Source organism: Ixodes scapularis, unplaced genomic scaffold, assembly GCF_016920785.2.
Source record: "Ixodes scapularis isolate PalLabHiFi unplaced genomic scaffold, ASM1692078v2 PGA_scaffold2__306_contigs__length_199485367, whole genome shotgun sequence".
In the NCBI taxonomy this organism is placed as follows: Eukaryota; Metazoa; Arthropoda; class Arachnida; order Ixodida; family Ixodidae; genus Ixodes; species Ixodes scapularis.
The window spans coordinates 87,647,991-87,674,996 of NW_024609857.1; the positions used below are offsets into that span (position 1 = coordinate 87,647,991).

Genomic DNA, 27,006 nt, shown 5'->3' on the forward strand with positions numbered 1-27,006 from the left:
GCTACCGCGGTAGCTGTGGGCCAAACATGTTCCTTCCTCCTCATCCTCCCCTCCTTTCCCCTATCTCCTTGGGTATCCGCTGCGATGGTTGTCGTAGATGGACCAGCAGTAAATGTGTTTGCTGCCAGTTGGAAAGATGTCTCGTCCCATTTTTGTACCACATTTTGTTGCTTTATTCAATATCCCAGGAAAAGCATGTGGAAGGTATTCTTGAAATAAACTGAGCACCAGCTTAGCCATTGATTATGCCAATTGCCATCAGCACAAGGGGGCTGGCCACGAGCCCACTGTCAACTCCTATCATATGGGACAAGAGTTGAAACGTTCTGGTCGCCTTTGGAGGAAATTCCATATTCAACGCCCAATACAGCGCAGTCATTGTGCTCACTGCAGCCAGAAGAGTTGGTTCTGCGATTTGCAGCTCATCAACAGACACAACAGGTGAGGTGGCATCATAGATGCTGCTGCCTTCGTAGCCCACAGCTGGATATGTTGGAAGTTCTGCAGGGTCCTAAAAAAAGTGTAGAAACTAGACAAAATTATGTTAAGAGGCGCTGAAGTTCATAAAATTCTTGAGATTGCAGTTTTCTTTTTAACTACAGCCCTTAGACTGATTTTATAAAATTAACACGCAGATTGCATCCCCACATGCCTTACATGAGATGGCATTCTGGCCATGACACCAAAACACAAAACATCCCACAGTGAAATGTGTGCTGTTGCATACCTTCATTACCATCCTACTACATTTAATTATTGCTCTAGAAGGTCAGCTGTCATTATAAGTCGAAAGGACGAGGATGAAAGAGAAAGAAGTACACAAAAGAAGCGCTTGTGGTCACTCTCCCTCGTTTTTGCTCTTGGCGCTTGTGTTTATAATGAATAAACATATAAGCAACTAGCCTAACAGAGAATTTTTGGGCAGCTGCTGCATACCAAGCACATCCATTTGCATCACTACAACCTTGTAGATTTCCACTTCCTCAGAACAAACATTTTTCTCCCCATGAAAACATATGCTTGTTTAACAAAGATATTAAATTCCAAAAAAGCAAGAAATAAAGCATACAACATTACGTAAATACATTCTTAAGAGGGTACTCCACCAATTTTTCGAGCTACCCAGACTAATAACTTATTCTAAATACCCAGGCTTTGCTCTTCCAGGCCCGCTACTCAGTTTCTTTAAACTCAGCATAGCTATTGAGAAAATGCATAATCAGTTGATGCCAAAATCAACATTCAAGGTTCTGCGTGCTTACCAGTGGCGTGACGTCACGGGCGATAAGACTTAGATTGAGCCAGCACATTAGGAAACAGGCTGTGCCGCAACTTTTTAGTGAAGGCTGGAGTAAGCTTCCCTAGCCTTCATTTCACGCCATAAAATGTCTTGTAACCAGTAAGAAACCAGTTTTACTGCCTTCCCCTCTTTTACACACACACATACACAGCATCAAGTTTTAAACTTCAATAAGAAGATTAAGCGCAAAAAGAGAAAACTATTTAAAGCTTGTGAAATCCTGCCCCACCTTTTTTACTCAAACAGTGATTGTATGCAGAGGGCGAAGTGAAGAGGTTGCTCAGAAGAGCTTTTTCAGAATATAAGGTAAACTTGACGTTGGTTCAAGTCCCAAGTGATTCAATGCACTAGAGGGGCATTCGGGGCGAGAAGTGACCAAGAAGGGTAGCCAGCGCGTCGACCGGCCTGATACTAGCTAATTCATCACAACCAAACTCAGGGGAAGCAATTTTCGAACCCTCCCTTGGCTGCAACTCCCTTGATCCCTTCCGCAAAATAATCTAGAGTTAAGCTAGAGATGTGGTGTCAGTCCATCACTTTACTAACTTTCTTATATACAAATTATTTATCAACTAGCAAGTAGTCTTTATTTTAAAAGCACCACAAGGTGCAGAAGCCCTTTTAACTTTTATTTACCAGATTCTTGCTCCACAAACCCAAAGCCGGGGACGGCTTGTTGTCGTCAGAGCGCTTAGGAAACTTGGGCTTTTCTGGAGAAATGATTGGAGGATACAATCTGTTTTGACTCCACCGCACTGCTAAGTACTGTGAAACTGCTAGTAAACATTGAGGTACAAACTAAAAATCTCTGGACTCCTGTCAATCCATTATGTTTGCTACCGCACCGGCAATATCCAGCCACGAAAGTCGCCCAACAGGAGAGCCACAGAGTGCTTGGCGGCATCCGTTTTGCTGGAATCGCGAATGTAACGCAATATCCCGAGATAGCCCACTCAAAACTGAGGGCACATTAGGTGAAAATAGGGGGTGAGCTAACCTTCAGTGTGCAAAATTTAGCCCACCTTAAGAAATGGAGATTCATGCAGAAAATAAGGATGGGCTATATTTCAGGGGATGGGTCTTCTCTCGGGATATTAGGCTTCAAAGCTATGAAAGAGTATTAATGTCCTGTTCCAATTACATTGCTAATTGTTAAAAAGCAACTCCATTCCATTTTTACGACTACTGGGTTACAATTAATTTAACTAAGTCGGCGACCCCGAAACACGAGATATAATTTTTCCGGTGGTGTGTATAGTATTGTAAATATCAGATGTCAAAGTTTCGTGTGGGCGACTTGGCGAAGCCAAAACTAGCAGCGTAGCACGTTGCCAACACTTATAATGAGATGCCGTCGACGCTGTGACGCAATTGTCATCCAGCGGTCCCGCTGTACGCATGACCGGCTCAGTTGCACGAGGATTTGCAAGACATAGAGTAAGCTGCTCATTTCTTTTTCTCTTCCTGCTCCGCTTCATAAATGAACATCAAATGCAGTAAGTGTTAGTATGTATTTATAAAGTTTCCGCTTGTAAAGCGACTGCTATGAATAATAGGACACGTGCAGTGCAGGTGCAGCGCGGCTGTATCGGTATAATTGTGTGTTGCTCGCGAACAAAAAGAAGGAAGAATGGGAGACAGATGCTGTTCACAAGCAGACACATGAAGGCTGGGTGCCTTCATGTGTGCTCATGAAGGCACCCTAGTGCAGGGGTGGAACTTCTAAAATGTACTTGGGAGCAGCTGAAACAGCTGTTTTGTAGGAGGTTGGGGAGCAGCTAAAACTATGTTCTAGAGCAGGCTCGGAGCAACTCAGATCAGTTTTCACTGCACTTCAGCTTGTGCCTTAGACAAGCACGGGAGAAATTTCAATTGTGCTTAGCAGCATAAATGAACATGAGTAGTTAGAGACCTAGGTAAATGGGATAACAGTGTAACAGATGCGAAAACTTGAAACTTTGTGAGCCCTAATGAGAACCAAAAAGCAAGTACCATATGTTTCTGAAGATAGTGTCGTTGGTAATTTCTGAGTGGCTTTCAGCTGCTCAAAATGCAAACCAGCACTGCTTATCGCACAACCCACAAGTGCTCTACAAAATAATTATATGTGCGAACCACGTGACGTGCGTAAGCAACGGACGTGCAGTTGCACGGAGGAACAGGGCAACGAATTTTGAGTCTATCCTATTGTGCAACTCAATATCGAAGCAGCAGGCTACGATTAACAGAGTTATCGTATTTGAAGCGATAAGCATGAGCAAGGTTAAAGTATGCCGAGCAGATCTACCGCTCGCGTGAGGGCTGCTGGCCCGCAAGGTTTCGGATCGGACCGCATTTCAATTCTATCAAATCATGATTTATCTTGCGGGAATGCAGGTTCCAAGTTCTAACAATGAAGTACTAAAAGGAATTGTTTGCTCATTTGTTTTCGACTGGCTGACGTCCGGATCTTGGGCCGCAGAGCCTCCGGCAATCTGACGCTCAACGACTCGACCTCACCTCGGCCGACTCTCTTAACCACTTATGGTTCAAGAATAACAATCCAGTCGCAGGTTGTGTAGCGCTAAGAATGCGAGTTTTTTCACGCGCTTCCGACTCGGGATACACAGGAAGAATAAATAGTACAAAAGATTGCAAGGCCGACCAAGCTAAACACGCTCATTGTTGCCAATCGAGTCGATAAAAACCGAAACCAAGACAAAATACTATTTTTTTGAAGCATGTTTTGTGATTTAGCGCATAATGGCGCAAGGTATTGGTTGTGGCACAGTTTCTGCAACATGGCGCAGGATGGCGCTGACAAATGCGTCTGGCGCAAAATGGCACAAATGGCGCAGCCATGCCACCCCAGTAGTGTACGCTTGTTAGAGTTGCTGCGGCCGACAGTCGAACGGCGCTTGTTTATATCGGTGAAATTGTGCGAGTCTCACATACACACAACACTGTTAGCGCGAACACGACATCGGCACATTTTTGCATTTTACTTCGAAAGAGTATTGGCGACTACGAAATTTTATCACCTATATTATAGACCTAAATAAGCTATTTCCGTTGCAATAAAAAGTTTTGATGATATCACTTGGTTTCTAAGACAAAAACTGGAATAACCGGCGATCACTTGTTCGCGCTAACAGTGTCGTGCTCTACTTCAACTTTGTCGTAATTGTTTCGGACTTACGTACTATGCATACTATGTAACTCCAAAACACCTAGGAAAATTCTTAAAGTATGTGATAAGTGTAGGACGCCTATGGAAACATCTTGAAATACGTAAAATTTGTGGCACCTAAACAGTCGCTGATTGATGGCAGGTAGCCAGCTAACCTGCTTGTGAGCAGCATCTGTCTCCTATTTTTTTCTTTGCTGTGCGCAAGCAACTAACAAATAATAGAGCCATGCTGCACACGCTGCGCTGGCACTGAACACGTCCTATTATTCATAACAGTCGAATTCGCTCTTAGACCAGCAGGTTTATAAATACACACTAACACTTATTGTATTTGGTGCACATACACGAAGCAGAGCGGTAAAATAAAAAAGAAATGTGCTGCTTAATTAGTCTTAAAAGTTCTCGTGTGACGGAGTCAGTCGTGGCTACCACGGGATCACAATTACGTCACGGCGTAAACGCGCAGTTCATTATCAGTGATGTCAATGTGCTACGCCGCTAGTTTTAGCTTTGCCGTGTCGCCGACATAAACCTTTGACATCTGATATCTTCAAAGCTATAAACACTACCGAAAAACAAATCATATCTCGTGTATCATGATCACCAACTCCATCATATCCCCAAAATTGAAAAATGAAGTAAGGTTGCTGTTGAAGGGGCAAGCAGGTCTCCAAAACTTACACTTGGCCGGAGGAATGCCACACTCCTTTCCTTGACCAGAGCTGGCAGTGCACACAGTGCGGCCTTGGTCAACATTTCTGCAATAACAAAAGCCACAAAGACAATTAGTACAAAATCAAACAAGAAATGAGGCTGCAGAAATTTCGAAAGTCGAACAGTGTAAAAAAGTTCCCTTGTTAAAATTAAATTACAAAATCCTGGCTGTTTCCTGTGCACACATCAATCAAATTGAAATGTGGAAATGCAAAACTGTTCAGTCATATTAGCTTAGACACCAAAGATACTATTCGCTTCTTTGTGCGACACAATAAACCCTTATGTCAGGACATTGCATATCAAAGTTTTCACTGCAGTTACATATATATTTTTATAACAAATAGATCAAATCGAAACCAAGGCACTCATGCAGTATGGTGGGGTGCCACACCTTTCCAAAAGATGATAACCAGAAGTGCAATCACTAGCGCTCTGCAAATGTCTACACCAAAAAAAAAAAAAAAGATTTTGTGGTTAGAACGCTGGAAGTCACGTGAATTGCTCCACTCCTCATGGTCCCATGCTCCCCAAAACCACAAGTAAGCCTTTCCATGTGCCATCCTAAGAGACAAAATTTTGTTCCATTTGCTTTGCCGCACTGGAAGCTTTTTTGTGCTTTTTCGTAAAAGTTAAGATGTACTGGATGTTGTCAGTAGCTGCCGTAAGAAACCTACTTTTAAAGGGATACTACAACGAAATTTCGGCGCTCATTTTTTTGTCTATATGTGTTCAAAAGAGCAGTATCACATGGAACATACCAATATCTTGTTAAAAAAGTCTCGAAAAGGAATTTTAAAACGAATTAAACGATTAGCAATGAGCACCTGGTGGATGTCGCTAACGCCTCATTTCTAATGCTCGTCTAGGAACCTTGACAGCTAGTGACAGAGGTTGTCTCGACTCCGGCCACGACGAGAGAAGGGGGGCAGGAGGAACTCCCCTCTTCTCGAGAATCCCTTTTGTGTGTCGCAGAAGTCGCTATTGTCCCCCTAGAAGATTATAGAAGATTAACCCGTCACTCAAAATTCGTACAAAAGCAGCCGCTTCGGTGGCTGGAACGACTAGGCCATCCTCTCGACGTCAGCCTCGCCGTAGCTTTGCTCGTCCTGAGACGACCTACGTCACAATTGCATTGGATGTCACGTGCTCTAAGCTGGGCCTTCTCCGAGCGCTTGCCAGAGTGGGCCGTTTATAACGAAAAATACAGCCACCAGGATCAAAATACAAACGTGCGATTGTCATTTACGGATATTGTGGATCATATTCAACCTATTTTTGAACACGACGGGAATATTTCAAATTTCGTTGAAGTATCCCTTTAAAGGCCATCAATATGACAAAAATATGTTTAATACAAAATGTAACACCAATCACCGGAGGAAAGTGAATGTCATTTTCATAATGCTGGACGATGTGGTGGCAAGATAAATGTATTGCCAGTGTGAGAAGTGTACATGAGTGACTGCATTAAATCTGATAGTACAGCCTTGATTTAGATGCTGAACTGACCAACCAAGAGCTTTCAGAACAAAGTTTTAGAATGCTCGCAAAGGTAAGATTGTAGCATGAAAAATTCAGACAGGTAGGTCGCGTAGTCGTTGCCCAGTCTCCAAACTGAAAATGTTTGCTGGCTTGCAAATCCAAGAGATATGGCATATTTACAACTTGTTGATTAGGTCCGTTAAGGCGGGTGCGTTGGACTACTTGAATTGGAGCCTGGCCAGTTTGGCTGCTGCCGGGAGACGGGCAGAAAACTTAAAAGACTCGGGACGGCTGGTACCTGTTACTCGACACTTGAATTTGAATGGCTCTGCAGCACGCTCCAGAGAAATTTCAGGGAGCGGTATAAAACCAGTGCTGTTGCATTTGCATCCATCCTGTCACAATATGGCACAGACTCAAATATGACAGTGATTGAATGGTTGCATAAGCTGGCTGTAGCTTGAGGGGATTTTTATCACAAGATACGGGTGACTCAATGAAAAATCTAAGGCCAAGTAGATCGGCTTAACTGAAATTCCAATAAGAGCAGAGGCTGGATTCACAAAACGATCTCACAATGAAAAAAGTCTCTACAACGAAACTTGAGAACAAATCCGTATTCACCAAACAAAATTGTCGTAAAATTTGTGTGATGTGCGATGAAGTCCTACAACAACCTCCAAGGTGTCTTACTAACTTTTTAGTCAACATGGCTGCACGTCAATTGGATACCTTGCCGTGATCCCGCGACAACCGAAGAGTTTAAGGTACAAGCGAGGGCCATTTGTTTTGCATGTTATCGTGCGTTCCGGTTTCAAGCAGCAAGAGAAGAGAAAGGAGGATGCAAAAATACGCTCTCAGGACATAGCTCAGGATTCAGCCTAGCAACCAAATTTGTCCTACAAGGCCTAGAAGGGTGAGACGGCTAGACGCGCCATAGTGAATCAGTGGAAGGGGCCGCCCGTATGACTCTTGAGCGGAGCTGGTGGACCGTTCTCGTATGGATAGCGTGATATTGATTTGGTGATTAGAAGTGTCCCCTCCATCGCTCGGTAGTGATTTTCTAAAAAGGTGGACTGCGGTGGCGTCCCGGGTAATGTGTGTTGGTAGTGGACGCATTCGCAAAGTGGTATTAGGGTCCAGCACATTGGATGCGTCGTTTCATTCGACATAGAGCTCAAATAAATGCCGTACAGATTTCTTTTGAAGCATGTAGTATGTAGAAACGGGCAGGCAGGTCGAGCATTCATCCTTGCGTTACGACTCCACAATCCATGTTATGTCTGGTGGGCAGATTTGTGAGCATTTTGCGCGACTCCCTTTTTCAAATTGTTGAATTAACAGCGCAAATACGACAGGAAGGAGAGATAAGGGAGACAGGATAGAGCGCTGAACTAACAACTGACGTTTAATAAAAAGAGAAAGAGGATGAAGAACCGAAGAATGCTTTTAAAACATGCATAATGAAAACCCGCAAAAACATATGCTATGGTTTGAGTTGCCTGAAAATGAATTGCTAAGAATACCAAGCTTTAAGCTTGTCGCTTAAATGACTTGTTGAAATCGATTGAGTCCTGGGACGACGTGAATAGAAATTAAGGTAGAAAAAAGAAAGAGGAAGTTTACGTTTAAAATATTCACCGAATCTAAGGACCGTTAAAGATCGCGACTTAAAAAGTAAAGTTCTTTTTGTGACAAGGCCACGGACGGCGCGCTTACGCAGGCATCCCCACAGGACAGAATAACCTGTGCCTCGTAGAGCTCGCGAGTTCGTCGTTCCCCTAAACGTTTCAGGATTTTTGTTTTCCTGAACAAGGCGGAGCACTGGCAGTCCCTGACATGTATGGCAAAGTGGCCTGATGGCGACGACTTTAGTGACACGGCATGTTCTCTTAGACGATCGTTGACACACCTTCCTGTCTGACCCACATACACTTTCCCACAAGTAAACGGTACTTCGTAAACGACCGCACATTGGCATTCGACGTATCTTTGTTGATGTTGAACTCGCGGAGTTCGACATCAACAAAGATACGTCGAATGCCAATGTGCGGTCGTTTACGAAGTACCGTTTGTTGATGTCGAACTCGCGGAGTTCGACATCAACAAAGATACGTCGAATGCCAATGTGCGGTCGTTTACGAAGTACCGTTTACTTGTGGGAAAGTGTATGTGGGTCAGACAGGAAGGTGTGTCAACGATCGTCTAAGAGAACATGCCGTGTCACTAAAGTCGTCGCCATCAGGCCACTTTGTTATACATGTCAGGGACTGCCAGTGCTCCGCCTTGTTCAGGAAAAAAAAATCCTGAAACGTTTAGGGGAACGACGAACTTGCGAGCTCTACGAGGCACAGGTTGTTCTGTCCTGTGGGGATGCCTGCGTAAGCGCGCCGTCCGTGGCCTTGTCACAAAAAGAACTTTACTTTTTAAGTCGCGATCTTTAACGGTCCTTAGATTCAGTGAATATTTTAAACGTAAACTTCCTCTTTCTTTTTTCTACCGGAATTTCTATTCACGTCGTCCCAGGACTCAATCGATTTCAACAAGTCATTTAAGCGACCAGCTTAAAGCTTGGTATTCTTAGCAATTCATTTTCAGGCAACTCAAGCTATAGCATATGTTTTTGCAGGTTTTCATTATGCATGTTTTAAAAGCATTCTTCGGTTCTTCATCCTCTTTCTCTTTTTATTAAACGTCAGTTGTTAGTTCAGCGCTCCATCCTGTCTCCCTTATCTCTCCTTCCTGTCGTATTTGCGCTGTTAATTCAACAATATGATTAACCAACTAGCCCACCAGATGATCGTGATGCAGTCCCTTTTTCAATATCGCCTACGTCCTTTTAGATCCACGAGTTCTTGAAAAACTATGTGAAAATTTGTTTCCTTGCGCATGACTAAGTAAGCAAATGCGGCCCGTCTCCTTTTGCTTTAATGTCATTTGATGGCGCCAGTGACAAATCTTTTCTTGGCCTCGATAAAACTGAACATTCGAGACCGTTTCCCCTTCGGTAGGTACCGGCATCATACTGCATGAGCACAGTAAACAAACAAGCATAATGAGACGAGCATGCCGCGACTGGCGCCGCCTCTGTTTTTCTCGAAATGCTTGTCTGCACCAGCACGGTAAGCCTCCTGATTGGCTGTTTGGGACGCTCAAGATGCCATCACCATAGCAACAGTCTGCTCTTGCGGTGTTCAGAGACTGGCGAGATGCCGGAAGTTGTAGTTTTCCTGAACGAAAACGGCGCCTTCCTCCTCTCCCCTAAGAATGCGTCTGTGAATACCGATTTCGCCTCTTACAATGCTCGTAACTTACAAATTTCTTAGCTAAGATGTCGTAATATAAGACATTTTTTTTGTAAATCTGGCCTCAGGTAGCAGAATTGTGTAGACCAATCAGTATTCCTCTTCTTCGTTCTTAAAACTCGCACGTAGCGACATTGAGCACTGCAGTTTCCTGCAATCCATATCCCTTCTGTCCACCTTGACTACTTTGATCAATTCCTACCATCAGATGGACCGTCGTCGTCCATGGCAATCCTGCGGTCCAGGTCTTCAAAAAATTCGCCGAGATGGCGTTTCCCTCTAGGAGCCTCCAGGATCCGGAGGCTGCTCCTTGCCAGGGCGGCTGTGAGGCTGTCCTGGATTGATTTTCCTGTAGCAGCAGTGAACTCCTGCTGCAGCTAGAGGACCAAAGCAAACCAAATACAGTCAACACAATGGCACTCTTCCTCTCTGGCACCCAAGTTTTCAATCTCAATAGTACTCACGATGGTACCAAGCTGATACGCTGGGTACATAGAGAGGACAGCGGCGACAGTCGGGTGCTCCGTCGTCACCCAGAGTCGCCGTGAGGCGAACGTTCTCGCCATGGCGTCGGCCACATAAACCATGTTGGGCCTGGTTTTGCAGAGTTCTCTTTGCATTTCTAGCACATGGCCGTCCACGCTTTCTCTGTCCTCTCCATCCGCTGGGAGCACCACATTCTGCAATATAATTAATGGAAGTACAGAATTTGTGTCAAACTTCACTTGATAATATAATTTAAAATAATATTTCTCAAACAATCCTTCATACCGTGCCAGGCCTGATCACGCGTTTTGGGCAAGGAGTCCTCGGCACCCTCTGCTGCTTCGGTCGCGCTGGTGCCTCTTCCTCGCCCTCTTCCGCAGCTCGCTCCTGATCCCGGAGCTTCTTGCGCTCCCGTTTTGCTTTGAAACGCAAGGCAACGTGCCAAGAGTCCTGCGTGCACAAGCAAAAAAAGAATCTCAAACAGCTGCAGAAATAATAGTGCTGAAAAAACAATAATAAAATAAACTTAAAATATACAGCACACATGGTTCACGCTAAAACTTGAAACCGAAACTGTATAACAGGCCTCCTTTCGTCTGCCATTTTCGCCGACTACCGCGCCCTCCATTCGGGACTCCAACTATATAGACCATTCCATTTAGCACTCTCTGGGCAGCACCATTTTGTTCCACAGGAGCGCCCTCTCCATACATCCGGGAAATTCAGCAGGTTCGGCGGGGTAAAATGAGAGAGAGGGCACGTGCCCGACTCCGCTAGCAGATGACAAACCGGGAGGTTGCCATTCTCCATCTTTGGGCTGTACCAGCGGGCTGTACGGAACATCAAACTCTCGCTCGTGGCTGCTGTTGTGAAGTGGTTCGCATTCTTAGAATAGTTATGGCTACTACAAAATCAGCCTATGGCTCTATGTGGTTCTATTTCGGTAAATGATCAACTAGCATATCTTTTTTCTGTTACTTAAGTAGCAGTTGAGTAAGCCGGCAGTACTACCTTCAACTACTCCGTGTATTGCGGCAGGAGAGCATGTTTTTATTTATCATTTCGGACTTCCACTCATGGCCGTTAAAGGCCTGCAACAGTACGAACTTTGTATAGTAAAAAAGGTACAGCAACCGGATTTACTTTTCGCCAGAGACCGGCTAATCTGACACAGTTTTCCTTTTTTTTTTATTTGCACATAGGTAACAGCGCAGTTTGACCCTGTTAGTCTTTTTATCTAGCATAGTATTACACGATAACTGGCAAACCAAAATCTGCGCATCTGCACTTTAAATTTCCAAAATGACGCTATTTTAAACAGAGTTTGCATGCCAGCCGGATGATAGGTACAGCCCACTCGGCGGAGCAGACGTCATGCGGGGTGAGAGGGGGAGGGCATTTTCTCTCTCTATTACCGTCTCTGCTATGACCCTAATTGAACGGTCTATAGGTGGCGCCACCGATTTCCAAAATGGTGGACATAGGGAGGGTTGGAGATGCTAGGTGGGTGCAGTTGCCGAGATTTGCTGGTATTCTGGGTTTACTAGGCGACACAAAGTAATACCGCTTCTAGGAGGTAGAACTAGACAAACAAGGGCACATGTTCCCATGTGGGAAAAAAATCAGCGATCGGCCCTTACGTTGCTATATTTGCCTTATTGCCAACGAGCGCAGAGTGATCCTGTTGACAGCTTCTAAGATCCTATACTGCTTCTGGTATTTTGTGATCTGGATCCCTCTCTTTTTGAAGCATGCGACAACACAGTGGTGCCACGTTAAGGCTCCTTGCTCAGCCAACGTATGTGGCCATGTGGTGGAGCGCGGTGGACGAGGCGAGATTCTATGCAAGGGGTGGCCAAGCTGCGGCTCTTCGCGTGTTAAAATGTAGCTCGCGGCTCCCCCCCCCCCCCCCCCTGCCACTTTCCTGCCTCCCTTTCGGTCACACGAGCACTTCTCCCCAAAAAGATATTGAACGCGTTTTAAATCGAAAGACAGGTTGCAGTTTGGTAGTATTGTGCTACTCCTACCTTACGTACAGCTAGGCTGCTTTTGACTCGGATAGATTGAAAGTAGTTTGAGTTTCGTTTATTGCTCTAAACAAAATATAGCCTCTCCCCTCCCCCGCGGTTCTTGGAAGTTTCGAGGTTTTGTTTGCGGCTCTTAGGCTGCCAACCTGGCCACCCCTGCTCTATGCTATCGTGTACGCAAGGAGCGAAATGGCGAAGCTTCGAATTGTTGAAAAACAAACTTTTGCACTGTTACCTGCATTATAATTGTCCGCAAGGAACAAAATTTTTCCCTTTCTCATCACGCCTATGCCTCCAAGACCACCAATACAGTCAAACCCGTGTATAACGAACAGCAGGAAACGATACAACAAGTTTGATATAGCAAGTAGTTCAATATAGCAAAAACCATTTACAACGAACTTCCACAATGCGTTCGTTATAAGGCGAGAGCTTCTCTTTCTTTCTCATCTTTTCGCTTCTGCCTTGTAACGACGCGTTGAATTTTTTCTTTTTTCTTTGCATGCGATTAGATTTTTTTTTACCTTATCTTTTCTTCTGAATCGCTTCTCTTCGTGGGCAACCGCTTTGGGCTGAAAATATTTTTTTTTCTCTGCGTGCGTGCAGTTTTTTTGTTTTCTTTTAGCTTTCTCTCCTTCTGAATTGCTTCACTTCGCTCAACTTTGTTCGGGGCTTGAGCTTTAGGAACTTTCTTTCCTACTTTTTTTTATTTTTGTTTGGGGAGGGGGGAGGAAGAGGCTAGAAGACGATTGTTTGCGCGTTTTTGGGAGCCTTCCTGGAGGGAAAAGTTTGATATAGCTAGGGTTCGGAGTTTTCAGTTTAAAACTATAAAAGTATGCCGAATCCATTTTCTAAAATTCAGTTTTAACCGGAAAAGGTCAGTCGAACCGCAGAGCCGTGGCGAGAAAGTGGAGTGACAGTGTCTATCGAAACGTGTCCAGATGTATGGGATACACGAATGTCATCACAATGTTTTGGTTTAATGTGCGCATCATCGATTGGAACATGAATTACGAAATGCCCCATGACTTCGCCATGCACGAACGTGTTTCCAAACTCGTTGTAAGGTAGACTGACTTGATGCTAGCTCTGCATGTTGTATTGTGCCTCAAAACGTCGCACCGTGTCTCTTTTGAAGGTCACAATCGGTTCATTGTCCAATTTTGGCTCAGGCAGCGGTTCATCTCCTCAGCCTGCCAGTGTCAGCGTTGAGAGTGCATTCTCGAAGCTCAGGGTCATATTACCAAAAAACAAAGAGTGCAGATCAAGGAGGAGGACCTGGGAAAGTACATGTGCGTGTACTATAATAAGATCACATAATCCTGATGTACAGAAGGTGAAGGAAGTTTCATGTTTTTTGGGCATAGGCTTCATATCTGACTTGTTTGTACTTCTGTGTTGTTTTTTTTCCTTGTTTCTTTCACAGTTGCACACATTTGCCAAATAAAGGGTCCATTTCTCTTTCACTGTATCTGTGCCGTTATTCTTTGAGTGATCACAAATATCAGAGCTACGTACAAGGATCATCGGATCCGGTGTCCGTTGGTGTTTATTTTATACTTGCCGAAAAGAAACGATAAACTTTTTAGGCAGAGGTATACGCCGAAAAAAAACGAAAATTCAATTTTAAAATAAACACCAAAAAAAGTATGCCGAATTTTGAAAAAAATAGAAACCGAAAACGCGGAACCCTATATATAGCCAATCTGTTGTTCGTTATAAGAAGTACTTTTTACGTGCATTTTTATTTAAATTTTTCGTGAGCTAGATATTGACAATAACTCGCTGTACGTGGGTTCGTTCTAAACGGGTTTCACTGTAGTTTTGGATTCGCTGCGTACGTCATGCTATTGATAAACAACTCCCTATTAAACAAAAGAAAAACAATGGCGGAGGTGGTTCATCCTTAACATTGTGTTGAAATAATCTCCTGGAAATAAAAATGTCAGACTGGTGATTACAGATTGTGTGAACAATATATGAAGACAACAAGTTTAGATGGATATTTTTGAAAACTGCCTCGCACAAGTGAACGTTTGGTGAAAGTTAAACTGTATCACCACAAACCGCGAACGATTTTGCTACTGTACGACGAACTCAAAAGATTTCTGTGTCCTCTCCATCGGCTGGGAGCACCACATCCTGCAATGTAATAGATGGAGGTACAGAACTTATGAAAAACTCCACCTATTACTATAATTTAAAATAATTTTTATTCTCTGGACTGCTATCAATCTCCAGGAAATTGGGACTATCCTTATCAATACCTTGGTATTATGAATATCAAGACATTGATAATAAATCTATACCTTGCAATTTTCAAATGTGAGAAATTCCGCAATTTATTTTCAGGACTGTTTCTTTCAAACCTACACATGTTCCGCACACCACTTGATTCAACTGAAAAGAGGAATGACAACAATAGAGATAGTTTTGGAGCCCACGAGTTGTTTTGTCGAAGGGTATGCACTTGGGCTAGGTGGTGATCCATACTTCCGAGGGGAAAAGCGCTAAAAACAATGGACCCGTAAAAAAAACATTTTGTCACCACACTCACTGCTGCATGGCTTGTTTTTTTTTCCGCTTGTTGATGAACTTAATGAATATAAGTATGGCACTTTCTCTCGCATTTAGGTCGAAAGAGGATAAAAAGATTGAAAAATTCCATGTAAGCAGTATTTGTTCCATTGGCCAGAGCCCTTCATATTTGAAGAATGCATATCCTTTTGCATTCCAGTCACTAGGCACGTTTCGTTCACCTTGGAACACAGCAACCAATAATGCGATTTACATTCAGAAATGGTTCGGTGCAAGACAAGGTCCCAAACAAATACGCCTTGGTTGCGGGCGGAGCAGCCGGAGGACACTTGCTAGAGTGCTTCCTGTTTCCGCTGCAAGAGGGCGAGCAGTGAGCTGGAGATGTGTAAAGTTCAATTGAAGTCGTGAAAAAGCTAATACATTCAAATAAAATAGTATTCATTCAACATAGTGAAAAACAGCATAAAAAAGGCGGGACACAAAGTAGAAGACAGACACAGGGCATACGCTGACTAACAACCGAAGGTTTACTGGAACTTCCACGCGGGCACAGTGACACGCGCAAGTACATGCTCTTCTTTTTCTTTCAACCCAAAAAATGCAAACAAAAAAAAAATTGGAAAAATAGTGTGAGAAGACAATAAAAATCTACAGCGGAACAAGAAAATTTTTGGCCTGAATCATGCGATCGCACCACGATTCTAACCATATCGGGAGGTTGTGATACGTGCAACAAAAAAAAATTGTACAATTTTTTATTTCTTTTTACAATGGCACGAGAACACAATAAGCTCATGGGCTGTGTTCACACCGCGTTCAGGACACTATAGCAAAGACCTTCACAACTGAGCAATTGTAGTTCCCTGTTTGTCAGATGCACTGACGCGACACTGATGCAGTGATCGTGATCTGGTCTACAGGCAAGTATATGTGCCGCTTCCTTGATCTCTCTCTCCAGCTTGCTCCTCTTGCATCCCACCACCCGGGTGTTGTCCAACGCAGGGGAACACGCCCATACTCCCTCCAGTGTATAGGTAAATGTGAAACATGGCCACTGCCGAGCGAGCTGCGTGCACGTGCAGTCACTCGTTCAAACAATGACCGGTCTTTCCAAAGTAGACCCTACCACAGCTCAGAGGAATCTCGTAGACGACCCCTTGATACAAGGCTCAAACTGCTTGGCATGCCTTGTATCAGAACAACCATTCCTAGGTTTGGTCCCGCTTGACATCACGCACAGTTTGGACAGCTTGCAGGGGGCCGTGAAGACAACGTCGATGTTGAATTTCGCTCTTACATGCTTCAGATTATGCGAGATTCTGTGAACATAGGGCAGCACCTCAAACTTGTTTAGCCTTTTCCTAGTTGCCATGTCGGGATTTTTCATCTACTTAAGCGGGGATTCAGTCACTCCTCTCAGCAGAAAGGAAGAAAAACCCTAAAGTTCCAGGCAAAGTAGCTGACGGTCGAAGTTCTCACGTACGGCGTGAGCATAGGACTTCTGTAAAGCCGAGCAGAGGCATAGGTTGGCGATACCCCATTTTTCTAGTTTAGAGTGCCCAGAGTCAAAAGGTTAAAATCGTCTTTTTGGTTCGCGGCGAGCACATCTAACAGATGTGATCGGAACCATTGAAGGACAAACGTAAGCCCAAGAACTGCAAGAAACAATCCGCCAGCAACTCCAGCGTCAAACGTAAGTGGCTCGAGCACCGTTCAAAAACTTGTCAAACAGACCGAGCGACTGAGTCCAGGCGAGTTGTAGAGGGTATGCTAACGAATACGACCAAGTCATCCACATATCTACAGATCTTAACAACAGGGACGTCGGTCAAAGCATGTGAAACAATGCGGTCGAACTTAATAACAGGAACCAACGTCCCTGTTGTTAAGATCTGCACATATGTGGATGACTTGGTCGTATTCGTTAGCATACCCTCTGCAACTCGCCTGGACTCATTCACTCAGTCTGTTTGACAAGTTTTCGTACGGTGCTCGAGCCACTTACGTTTCGCGCTAGAGTTGCCGGTGGACTGTTTCTTGCAGTTCTTGGATTTACGTTTGTCCTTCAATGGTTCTGATCACATCTGTTGTATGTGCTCGCCGCAAACCAAAAAGACCATTTTAACTTTTAAACTCGGGGCACTCTAAATTAGTAAAATTGGACATCGCCAACCTATGCCTTCGCTCGGCTTTACAAAAGTCCTGCGCCCACGCTGTACGTGAGAGCTTCGACCGTCAGCTACTTTGCCTGGAACTTTCGGGTTTTCCTTCCTTCCTGGTGAGAGGGGTGGCTGAATCCCTGCTTGAGATGAGGAAAAATCCCGACACAGCAACTATTAAAAGGCTAAACAAGTTTGAAGTGCTGCCCTATGTTCACAGAATCTTGCATAATCTGAAGCACGTAAGAGCGAAATTCAACGTCAACGTTGCCTTCACGGCCTCCTGCAAGCTGTCCACTGTGCGTGATGTCAAGCAAGACCAAACCTAAGAATGGTTCTTCTGATACAAGGCATGCCAAGCAGTTTGTGCCTTGTGTCAAGGAGGTCGTCTACGAGATTCCTTTGAGCTGTGGTAGGGTCTACTTTGGAAAGACCAGTCATTGTTTGAACGAGTGACTGCACGTGCAAGCGGCCTCGCTTGGCAGTGGCCACAGTTCACATATACCTATACACGGGAGGGAGTATGGGCGTTCCCCTGCGTTGGACAACACCCGGGTGGTGGGATGCAAGAGGGGCAAGCTGGAGAGAGAGATCATGGAAGCGGCATGAATGCTTGCCTGTAGACCAGAACACGATCACTGTATCAGTGTCGCGTCAGTGCATCTGACAAACAGGGAACTACAATTTTTCAATTGTGAACGTCCTTAGTATAGTGTCACACGCAATCCGTAAAGGTAAAAAATGCGTCCTGAACGCGGTGTGAACACAGTCCATGAGCTTATTGGGTTCCATGCCATTGTAAAAAAAAAAAAAAGTTCTACAAGTCTTTTTTTTATTAATTTTAGGACCATATCGGGGTGTTTCACAACGTCCCAATATGGTCCTAACTGTGGTGCAAATGCATCATTTGGGCCTAAGGTTTTCTTGTGCCGCTGTAGATTTTTCTTCTCTTCTCACATTCTTTTTTCAAATTTTCTTCTTTCTTTATTCACATTTACCTCTGTCGAAAGAAGAATTAGAGCATGTACTTGCACGGGCCACTGTGCTCGCGTGAAAGTTCCAGTAAACCTTCAATTGCTAGTCAATGTACCCCAGGTGGCGGGTTCGAATACCGACCGAGGTGCCCGCAATATGACGGAGGCTTATTGCAGAGGAGGCGCCGTGTAACCGAGCTTTCGGTTGCACGTCAAAAGATCCCCAGGTGGTCCAAATTAATCCTCAGCCCTCCGCTGGGGCGTGCCAGATGCCCGTCGTAGGTTTGGCACGTAAAACCCCCAAATTTGACTTTTGCTAGTCAGAGTATGTCCTGTGTCCATCTTCTACTTAGTGTCTAGTATTTTGTTTGCACTGTTTTTCACTATGTCATTCAACCAATCAGCCCAGCAAGCAACCCATTACAATATTTATTCACTCACGCATTTGGTTCCTGTGGTGTCCTCCAGGACGGGGAAATTTCTAATAAGCCCCTTGGCAGCCTCTGCATACAGCTTGTCTGGATACCTGTAGGAAAAAGAGCAGACGAAATTGCTGAGGAACATCAGTTATCATTCACGGAAAAAAAGTGCCAGACATTGGCACTACTGGTGCCCTTGGAACAAACCTGACGGCGGACACAATTCATTCAGGACCACTACCCCTCCCATCACCCAGTGTAACAGGCACTGTCAAGACGAGGAAATCTCGGCGCGCACCAAAACGACCAGTAGAATTCTCTCTAAGTTAGTTTTGGGGGCTCTTATAGAAAGAAAGTCAATTCAGCTCAAAATTAACTTACAGAGTGTACTGGCATAAATCGTGGTACAACCACTGAATTATGCGATTCCTGGATTTCAGGTTGAGTCCCTTCTTGTGCTTTGCCAATGATTGCTTGATGTCCAGCGGAACTTGGGGGAACCTGTACTCCGACAGGTCCCTCAGCGGAGCTCTAGATGGACCATGTTCTTCCTGATTGACGACATCCATGACCCTAGATATGCCACAATGATGAACATATAAGCCATATTGTCAAAATAGATACCTATACTCGGGGACAACTAGGAATGCAGGACGCGGGAAGAAAGAGAAAGCACACGGAAAGCTGAAGGCAGAGGAGAAACCTCCTCTCCCCTTTGGCCTTCATTGTGCTCTTTCTTTCTCCCCTTGCCATGCGTTCTTGAGTTGTCCCCGAGCATAATTGGTATATGCACCAATCCAGCTCATAAAAATGCCCCTGAAAGCCTCCACTGAAACATTTTAGCATAAAGGATTAAATCTCATCTGAAATAATTATGTCTGATGGCCTGAAAATTCTAACAAGTATAATTTGTAGCAGAAGTCTATCAACCCGCTTGGAGATGTCTCGCATAACCATTGAAAACCCCGACAGCTTCAGAATGTGCACGTGCTGTGCAGAGCATATGAAAACATGTGATAATGTTTCCTTCATAATCCCACCTTCCACTGCTTTTCAGAGGTCAAACATGCCTCTCCTTGGCAAGCTCTTTTAAAACTAGCCCTGCCATGAGCATCATGGCTTGAGCAAACTAGACCTCATCGCTTCAGTCTTGGTGAGCATTTTAACCCACCTGAACTGTGCCTCGTCCATCCTGATCTTGATGCGTGCTCTGTTCTCCAGAACAACATCTTCGGTCATGTCGACATCAGTGTCAAAGCCAGCATGGTAAATCTTAAAAACAAATAAATAACCAGCAGCTAATTAGCATGATGGTAAATAAGTTATATTCCATTTGCACAAGTGGGCCCATGGAACTCTTCATCTCTACTCTACAGATGCCACATTTTTGTTGCAGCCTCCTAATCATAAGTGTCCAAAGCAGACAATAGCAGCTGCCCTCCTGTTCTCCCTAATCAGCTTAGTTCATCTTCCTCATAAGCACCATATATTCTACCTTCAATCTTCCAGACTGCAAATTGTTTTCAAATTCTATTCCAATTTATCTCTTCCCCGCACTTTAAAACCTGCCAAACCTACAAGGTTGAAAGCACAACGGTTAATGGAGCTTAAGCTTTGTGAAAGTCTACTAAATTGTTCTGCCCTAATTAAAACAAAATAAAGTAACAACTATGCTACTGAAGCATAACTGAATAAAAGTGGATATTGCCTACAAATTATTAGGCCACTGGAAACATTGCCAATATGTTCGTCGGCCATTTGCTTGAGAATTGCAGCCACCTTTGTGTGATTGAAAGTGTAGCTCAATGCTGCCCGGGTTTAAAGATTCCCCAGATGAGGTAATCAGCACTACACGAGGGGCGTTCAAAAAGAGTCCGACCTGAATTTATTCCGTAGAAAAAAATTAAGTGCTGACAATGTCCTGTAGGGGAAAGGTGGGGGGAACATTAATGCACATGCGTGAATTTTGTCACGTCTGGAGAGAGCGTGAGTCGCTGGCAGTCAGCCTCTGAGGGAAAAAATGTAGTCAGTGCTCGTCATTTTCCTGATCTCACTGACAATTGGTGGATCGCGCCCTCCCTACTTGTTCTCTGCAGCGCAAGTGAAGCCACCAGACGGCCATCTTGCTCGGATAGGATTTGCGGTTTTGCTAGACTTTTGCTGCTGTTTGCCAGCATGCTATAGACACGTTTTCTACTCGTTCGTCGTCATTCGCCGAAGAAGCTTTTAAGACTCTGCGTACCGTGGAGACTCGCCGTTGTGAACACGTGGAAAATTTTACGAAAGCGCAGTGTCGCAGGAAAAAGGCACAACTCGTTGAAAGCAAGTTTTGCCGGTCTCGCGGCAGGATTAAAGCTCCCTTGGCACGCCGAAGTGCTGCCTCTGTGTCTTCGCACGCTTGGATACTGACCAAGAACCGACGTCATGTGAATGTGTTTTGCGAGTGCAATGTGCGTGAAGCCGTATGTGCCTCTGAATCAGTGTCTCACTTTACTCTGACGACTGTATACTTGCGGCCCTTGTGGTCCAGAAACGAGATTAATCCAGCATCCACTGGCGATAGAAGAGGGGGGCCAGGTACGTCTTTTTTTTTCGTCCTTAGATGATTTACACAATACCGTGCACAACAGCTCCTCATCACTGATCAGTGCTGGCTCATTATCAACCTACTTAATTGCACTTGACGTTTGAGCGTGGCTCGCCTAATTGTAATTGGTCAACAGATTGCATACGACCATATCGGCCGCACTTGAAAGATTTTCATTCTCTCCGTCTTGTACTTTTGCCTTCGAAAATCCTCCTTGCTCCACAACGTTGCCCTATTCATGCTCCCACAAAATCCATTAGAGCAGATTTGGAACACAGCCATGGTTAATAGTACATAGGAGCAATTGCAAATCCACCCCCCCCCCCCCCCTTTATTGATAGCAACTCCTGGAAGCCGCTGGACGATCCAGAACTCCGTGGCTGATATATATATGATCTAAAGCAGTAGTTCTCAAATGGGGGTTCGCGGACCCCCATTTGAGACCCTAAAGGGTCTCAAATGGGGGTCCGCGAACCCCCATTTGAGACCCTAAAGGGTCCCAAATGGGGGAGACGGACCCTTTAGGGTCCGCGAACCCCCATTTGACCCGCCTTCGCCCCCCTTCGCGGACCCTCGAAGGCATTCTAGGGGTTCGCATTCATCAGTCAAGCCCGGCAATAAAAGTTTTTTTTCCAGGTCGAGAAGAAATGTTTCAGTTTTTGGGCGAGTTTCCTCGTGTGCATGCCAGTAAGAAAGGTCTACTTTACACAAGCCCTTACTGAAATATATTTATTCAATTATTATTATAGTTACCCTATACCTTCCCCCTCCCCTCACCCCGAACGGGGTCCTCCATCATCTCCGCCGATCCACAAGGGGTCCGCGAAACATCAATGGTTGAGAACCACTGATCTAAAGGCACCTACGAGCGACACACCTTCAGAACTTTGGTGTGGTGTCGATTCTTGATCGGTATCCAAGCGTGCAAACGCACAAAGATGCAGCACTCGGCGTACCAAGGAAGCTTTGCTCAATTTACTGGTGCAAAAAAGTAGAGACCAACGACACTTGCTTTCGACGAGTTGTGGCTTTTTCCTGCTGCACTGCGCTTCCGTAAAATTTTCCACGTGTTCACAATGGCAAGTCTCAACGGTACACAGGGTCTCAAAAAACTTCTTTGGCGAACGACAACGAACGAGTAGAAAACGTGTCTATAGCATGCTGGAAAACCACAGCGGAACGCTACCAAAACCGCAAATCGTCTCCCGGCAGGATGGCCGTCCGGTAACCTCACTTGCAGGAGCGGGAAGCGCAATCCAGCAATTGTCATTGAGACCAGTGCCCCAGCCCCCTCAACAAATCTGGTAGTACGAATAGAGGTAGATTTTATCCAATTTACGAATGCTGCATTGGATGTAATGCAGTAATAATTCACATTTCTTTTGTATTTATATCATGGTATCATATGTAAAGCGAAACCTAGGTTGCATAGGTTACATAGGACGTAACCAATTTTATGTCAAGTTCCGTCAGACATAAATTTAATTTTCATTTTGGGTACCGTCGGATGTAACTTTAATTTTTATTTTGGGTTCCGTCAGACGTAAAGCTAGACACTGTGATTGTAAAAACGAGTTCATCCAAGCTGTGGCGTAGCTTAGTGGGAAGATGTCTGCCTCATACGCAGTGGACCAAGGTTCGATTCCCAATGTGGGCTTACTTTATTTATTTTTTTCTTGGAACATTTTGTTTTGTTTAGGCATTTGGCGATATTTACATTTAATTTTTACAATTAACACAATAAATAAAAAAATGCTGTCGACGAAATTTCGCTAAACAAAATGGTATGAGACTCTCTTTCCGCGGGTCCATGGGGGACAGCGGGACTTGGTTTGCCGGCTGGACGCCGCGAAGCGGGGCCAAGTGGGTTAATAAGTTTTGTAATTAGCGGCCGCATACTGTCGCCGCGAAGCGGCGTGAACGCAGGTGGGTTAACGAGCTTCCCAGTGATACACGCGCCGTCCGACTTTCTTTCGAAAGGCACTTCTTGGCGCGAGTGGAGTGCCGTCGGACGGCACTGTAGACACAGCCAAAATAAAAAAAAAATCGAAAAGCATAATTGTACAACACACACAACACTGATCGCACAAAAAAGGAAGATCCATGTGCTTACCAGAATGTGGCTTGTGTTAAGATCGAATCCCTGAAAGAGTTCTTTTTGCGCAAGGCTACTAATTAGATCGGGTCGCTTCCGCTCTCCTCCCACATTAACCACCACCTTGTGTGCGCCGTAGACCACCAAGCACTCGATTACGTCCATTGCGCGAAGTCTTCAACATGCCAATCACGACGAAAGTGACAAACTCTGTGACTCCGCAATCCGACATCCGCAATCCGTACAAAGGGAACTTCATCTCTCTCCCGGATTCTGGCTCCCACAATGCACACAAGTATTTGACGCGCACAGGAACACAGAATGCTAAGCTCCAGTCTTTCCATCCTTTCCACCAGCGGGTCCGATACGTGGGAACCACTCTCTCCCGACTCTGGCTCGCACAACGCGCACATGAGTAGGCAGTAGACCCGTAGACCAGTATTACAGAGAGAGGGCGAGAGAAGGTGTTTGGAAAGAAAGAGATAGTTCTGTAGACCGGTAGACTCACTGATGGGAGTCGTGCTAACTATCTTTGGGTGAGAGGGGTGGGAGTGAAAGATCAGTAGAAAGAAGTGAGATTAGGTAGAGGTCCGGGAGTGGTCACAGAGGTGCGGGCGGAAAGCGCCCGTGGAGGGCCGAAGGCACAGGCGAGTCGCGACACAGAGTTCACGGGCACACACGGGCGGGCGCAGGCGTAACAGGGGCGACAGGAGGCCAGCGCGGGAGCACGGCGGAGGCACGTGATCACTCCGGGAGTGGGGCAGGGTCAGCCGAGTCAGTCACGGACACAGCAGAAGGCAAGGGCGGAAGGGGCACGGCGGAGGCACGTGATCACTCCGGGAGTGGGCCAGAATCAGCCGAGTCAGTCACGCAATGGGAATACAAGGCATTAGCGCCTTTAGTCTCCTTTCCACCAGCAACAGCGTGCGTAAAAATTACGAAAAAAAAAAAGTGTGTGTGTGTGTGTGTGAGGGGGGGGGAGGGAAAAGAAAGGGGTAGGTTTTTAGGTTTGGATTGGCCTGGATTGTTACTTGTTGCAGATAATGTTTTTTTTTTTATCATCTTTGTTGGTTATAGAAATTCACAGTTTCCAATATTTTTTTTATTACCATGTGTTGACAAAATAACGTGTATTTACAATACTGTATTTACGTATATAAACACCGAGAGACTCGCACATCAGTGCACCACATCACCGATATAATCCAAAGGCTGACAAGCCAAAACCGAAACCGAGCCGAGCTGAGCTGAACAGCCCTCCGCAGCGCGCAAGAACCTTTTTGGCAGCGCGGGTGTTTGCGGGGTGCTTTTGTTTTTCTTTCTAAAAATGGTAATAAGGCATTGCCCCAGGTGTCCTTACTTTTCCGACCAATTTACTAAAGTCCTTAACCATATTGGCTTTGTGCATGGTGCTGAAAACAACTTCTCAATCTTGTGTGGAATCGACGGATGCCCGAGCAGCTACAAGCTGTTCTCGTCATACCGAACTCATATTTATCGATGTCACAAGCAAGTGCTTCGTGAGACTGGAAGCAACTTAAGCACCGAAAAGACAGATGAGGACGCTCAGAACTTTCGAGACGACGGCAGTGATGCCGACATGGCACAAGCTCCAGACACGGACACAATGGGTGCTTCATCGGAAAGCAACGAGGAGTTCCTGGATTTTTTAGGAGAAGCCCGAGGCGCGATCTGGAACTTTTTTTTTAATGTGACCGAGAACTGCAAGCTGCCCCACACTGTAGCAGAAAAGGTGTTCAGCGATCTGCAACTCGTCTTTGAACAGATAATGAAGGCGTTTGCTAACGAAATGGCATCCAAGCTTGATCTGTCCGCCATGTCTCCCGATGTGCTCTCGCTGCTCAGATGTTCGTTCCTGCCGGACCTCTTCAAAGGAATCCAGAGCAGACATCTGCGGGAGCAGTATGCCAAAGCACATTCCCCCTATGTAGAACCAAGGAAGTGTGAACTCGGTTCCCATGGTGACAAATATCACTATGTGCCACTACCAAGAGTCCTTGAAAAGCTCTGCGAGGTGCCCGACATTGCTGCCCAGCTCATGACACGACAAGCGCGCTGCGACGACCCTAAGGTGTACAGAGACTACACGGATGGTCTTCTGTTCCAAAGCATCAAGGACCTCATCCCCGATGGCACCCAGTACACCATCTTCATCCTGCTGTACAGTGTCGAGGTTGAAATTTGCAACCCATTAGGGGCAAAGCGTGGGGTGCATAAACTGCTGGCAGTTTATTTTACCCTGCTAAACCTCCATGCGAAACACAGGTCCCAGCTGAGATTTATTCACTTGGTGCTTCTTGCCAAGTATGATGACGTCCAGACCTATGGCCTGGAGAAGGTTCTGAGCCCGTTGATTGAGGATATCAACGAACTAGGAATGTGTGGAGTGAGGTTCATTGACAGAGGGCAAGTACAGAATGCACAGGTCTTCGTGTTTTGTGTTTGCGGTGACAACCTTTCCATGAATCGACTTGGAGGATTCACGTGCTGCTTTAGTCGAGGCAGGGTGTGCCGCTTCTGTATGGCATCTTCTAAACGTCTGCCAGAGCTAACCACAGAGGACTTTTGTACTATACGTACAGCTCAGGCCCATGAGGGACACCTGCAGGCCGTCTCTCTCAACCCCAAGGCCAACAAGAAACTGTATGGCGTGAATGAACGCTCTCCCATGCTGGAAGTGCCATATTTTGATGTGACGCGACAACTTCCCCCAGACCTCATGCACGACATTTTGGAAGGGGGCTTTGAGTGTGTGCTTCGGCCGGTTCTAAATGCGCTCATCGAGGATGATGTATTGTCGTACAGTGATTTGGACCGCATCACTTCGTTTCAGTATGGGGCAAACGACAGCAAAAACAAACCTGTTGCGATTAACAGGTCCTTCTTGACTCGCAAAGCAAGCCTGAAAGGCACCGCAACTGAGAAGTGGTGTCTTCTCAGGCTCATGAGCATAATCCTTGGTGACCTGGTGCCAGAAGAGAATGCTGACTGGGAATTATACCTTCAGTTCCGTGAAATTGTAGACATCTGCTTTGCAACAGTCATTCCCAGTGAATACCTTCCCTACCTGGAAACGGCTGTGCAGGCTTTTCTTGTGGCGTTCGCAGAGCGATACGGAACTGCAGCTATAATTCCCAAGCTGCATTTTCTTGTTCACTATGCAAGGTTCATCCGTGAAGTTGGACCACTGCCACAGTTCTGGTCCATGCTGTTTGAGGCTAAGCACCAATACCTCAAGAGCCTTGCCTCGCGTATCAAAAACTTCCGGAATGTGACACTGACGTTGTCGAAACGACATCAACTGCTGCAAAGCCACCAGCTGAAGGATATGTCGTTGGCCGCTGAACTCGTGGCCTCGTCTGGCAAACCGGTCGAGCAGAATGCCCTGCCGGCCTGTGCTCAGGGTGTGCTACCATTGGATGCACACCAGGTGACACATGCAGCAGTGGACCACCGCAGCTACAGGTGTGGTGACATTCTTGTCAGAGCTGCACAGAATGATGGGCCAGAATTTTGGAGAGTTGAGGCTCTGTATGTTGCCTCAGGCAGACTGCTAATCTTGGTTGAGACATTGACCAATGAAGGGTTTGACAGACACAGGTTCTGCTACAATGTGGGTAGGTCTAGCCACCGAAAACTCGTGGAGGCTGAGGAGGACGACACCCTACACTGTGCTCTGGACTTGTACAACGGCAAGGAAGTTGTTGTCAAATGGGAGGTGGTTTAA

The 27,006-nt window shown here is 45.5% G+C and overlaps 2 protein-coding genes across 2 annotated transcripts; one reads left to right on the forward strand and one right to left on the reverse strand.

The window, feature by feature from the left end:
• Positions 1–119: 119 nt before the first annotated feature.
• On the reverse strand, positions 120–23,890 carry LOC120836911. The gene is made up of 9 exons (XM_040206013.3): positions 23,277–23,890; positions 19,748–19,848; positions 18,958–19,149; positions 18,599–18,683; positions 10,745–10,909; positions 10,438–10,653; positions 10,176–10,350; positions 5,151–5,227; positions 120–511 (listed from the first exon to the last, which is right to left on the reverse strand). The coding sequence occupies exons 1-9, from the start codon at positions 23,421–23,423 to the stop codon at positions 233–235; spliced, it is 1,437 nt and encodes a 478-aa protein (XP_040061947.1). The 5' UTR covers positions 23,424–23,890; the 3' UTR covers positions 120–232.
• A 968-nt stretch (positions 23,891–24,858) lies between these two features.
• On the forward strand, positions 24,859–27,006 carry LOC120836811. The gene has a single exon (XM_040205889.1). The coding sequence runs from the start codon at positions 24,859–24,861 to the stop codon at positions 27,004–27,006; it is 2,148 nt and encodes a 715-aa protein (XP_040061823.1).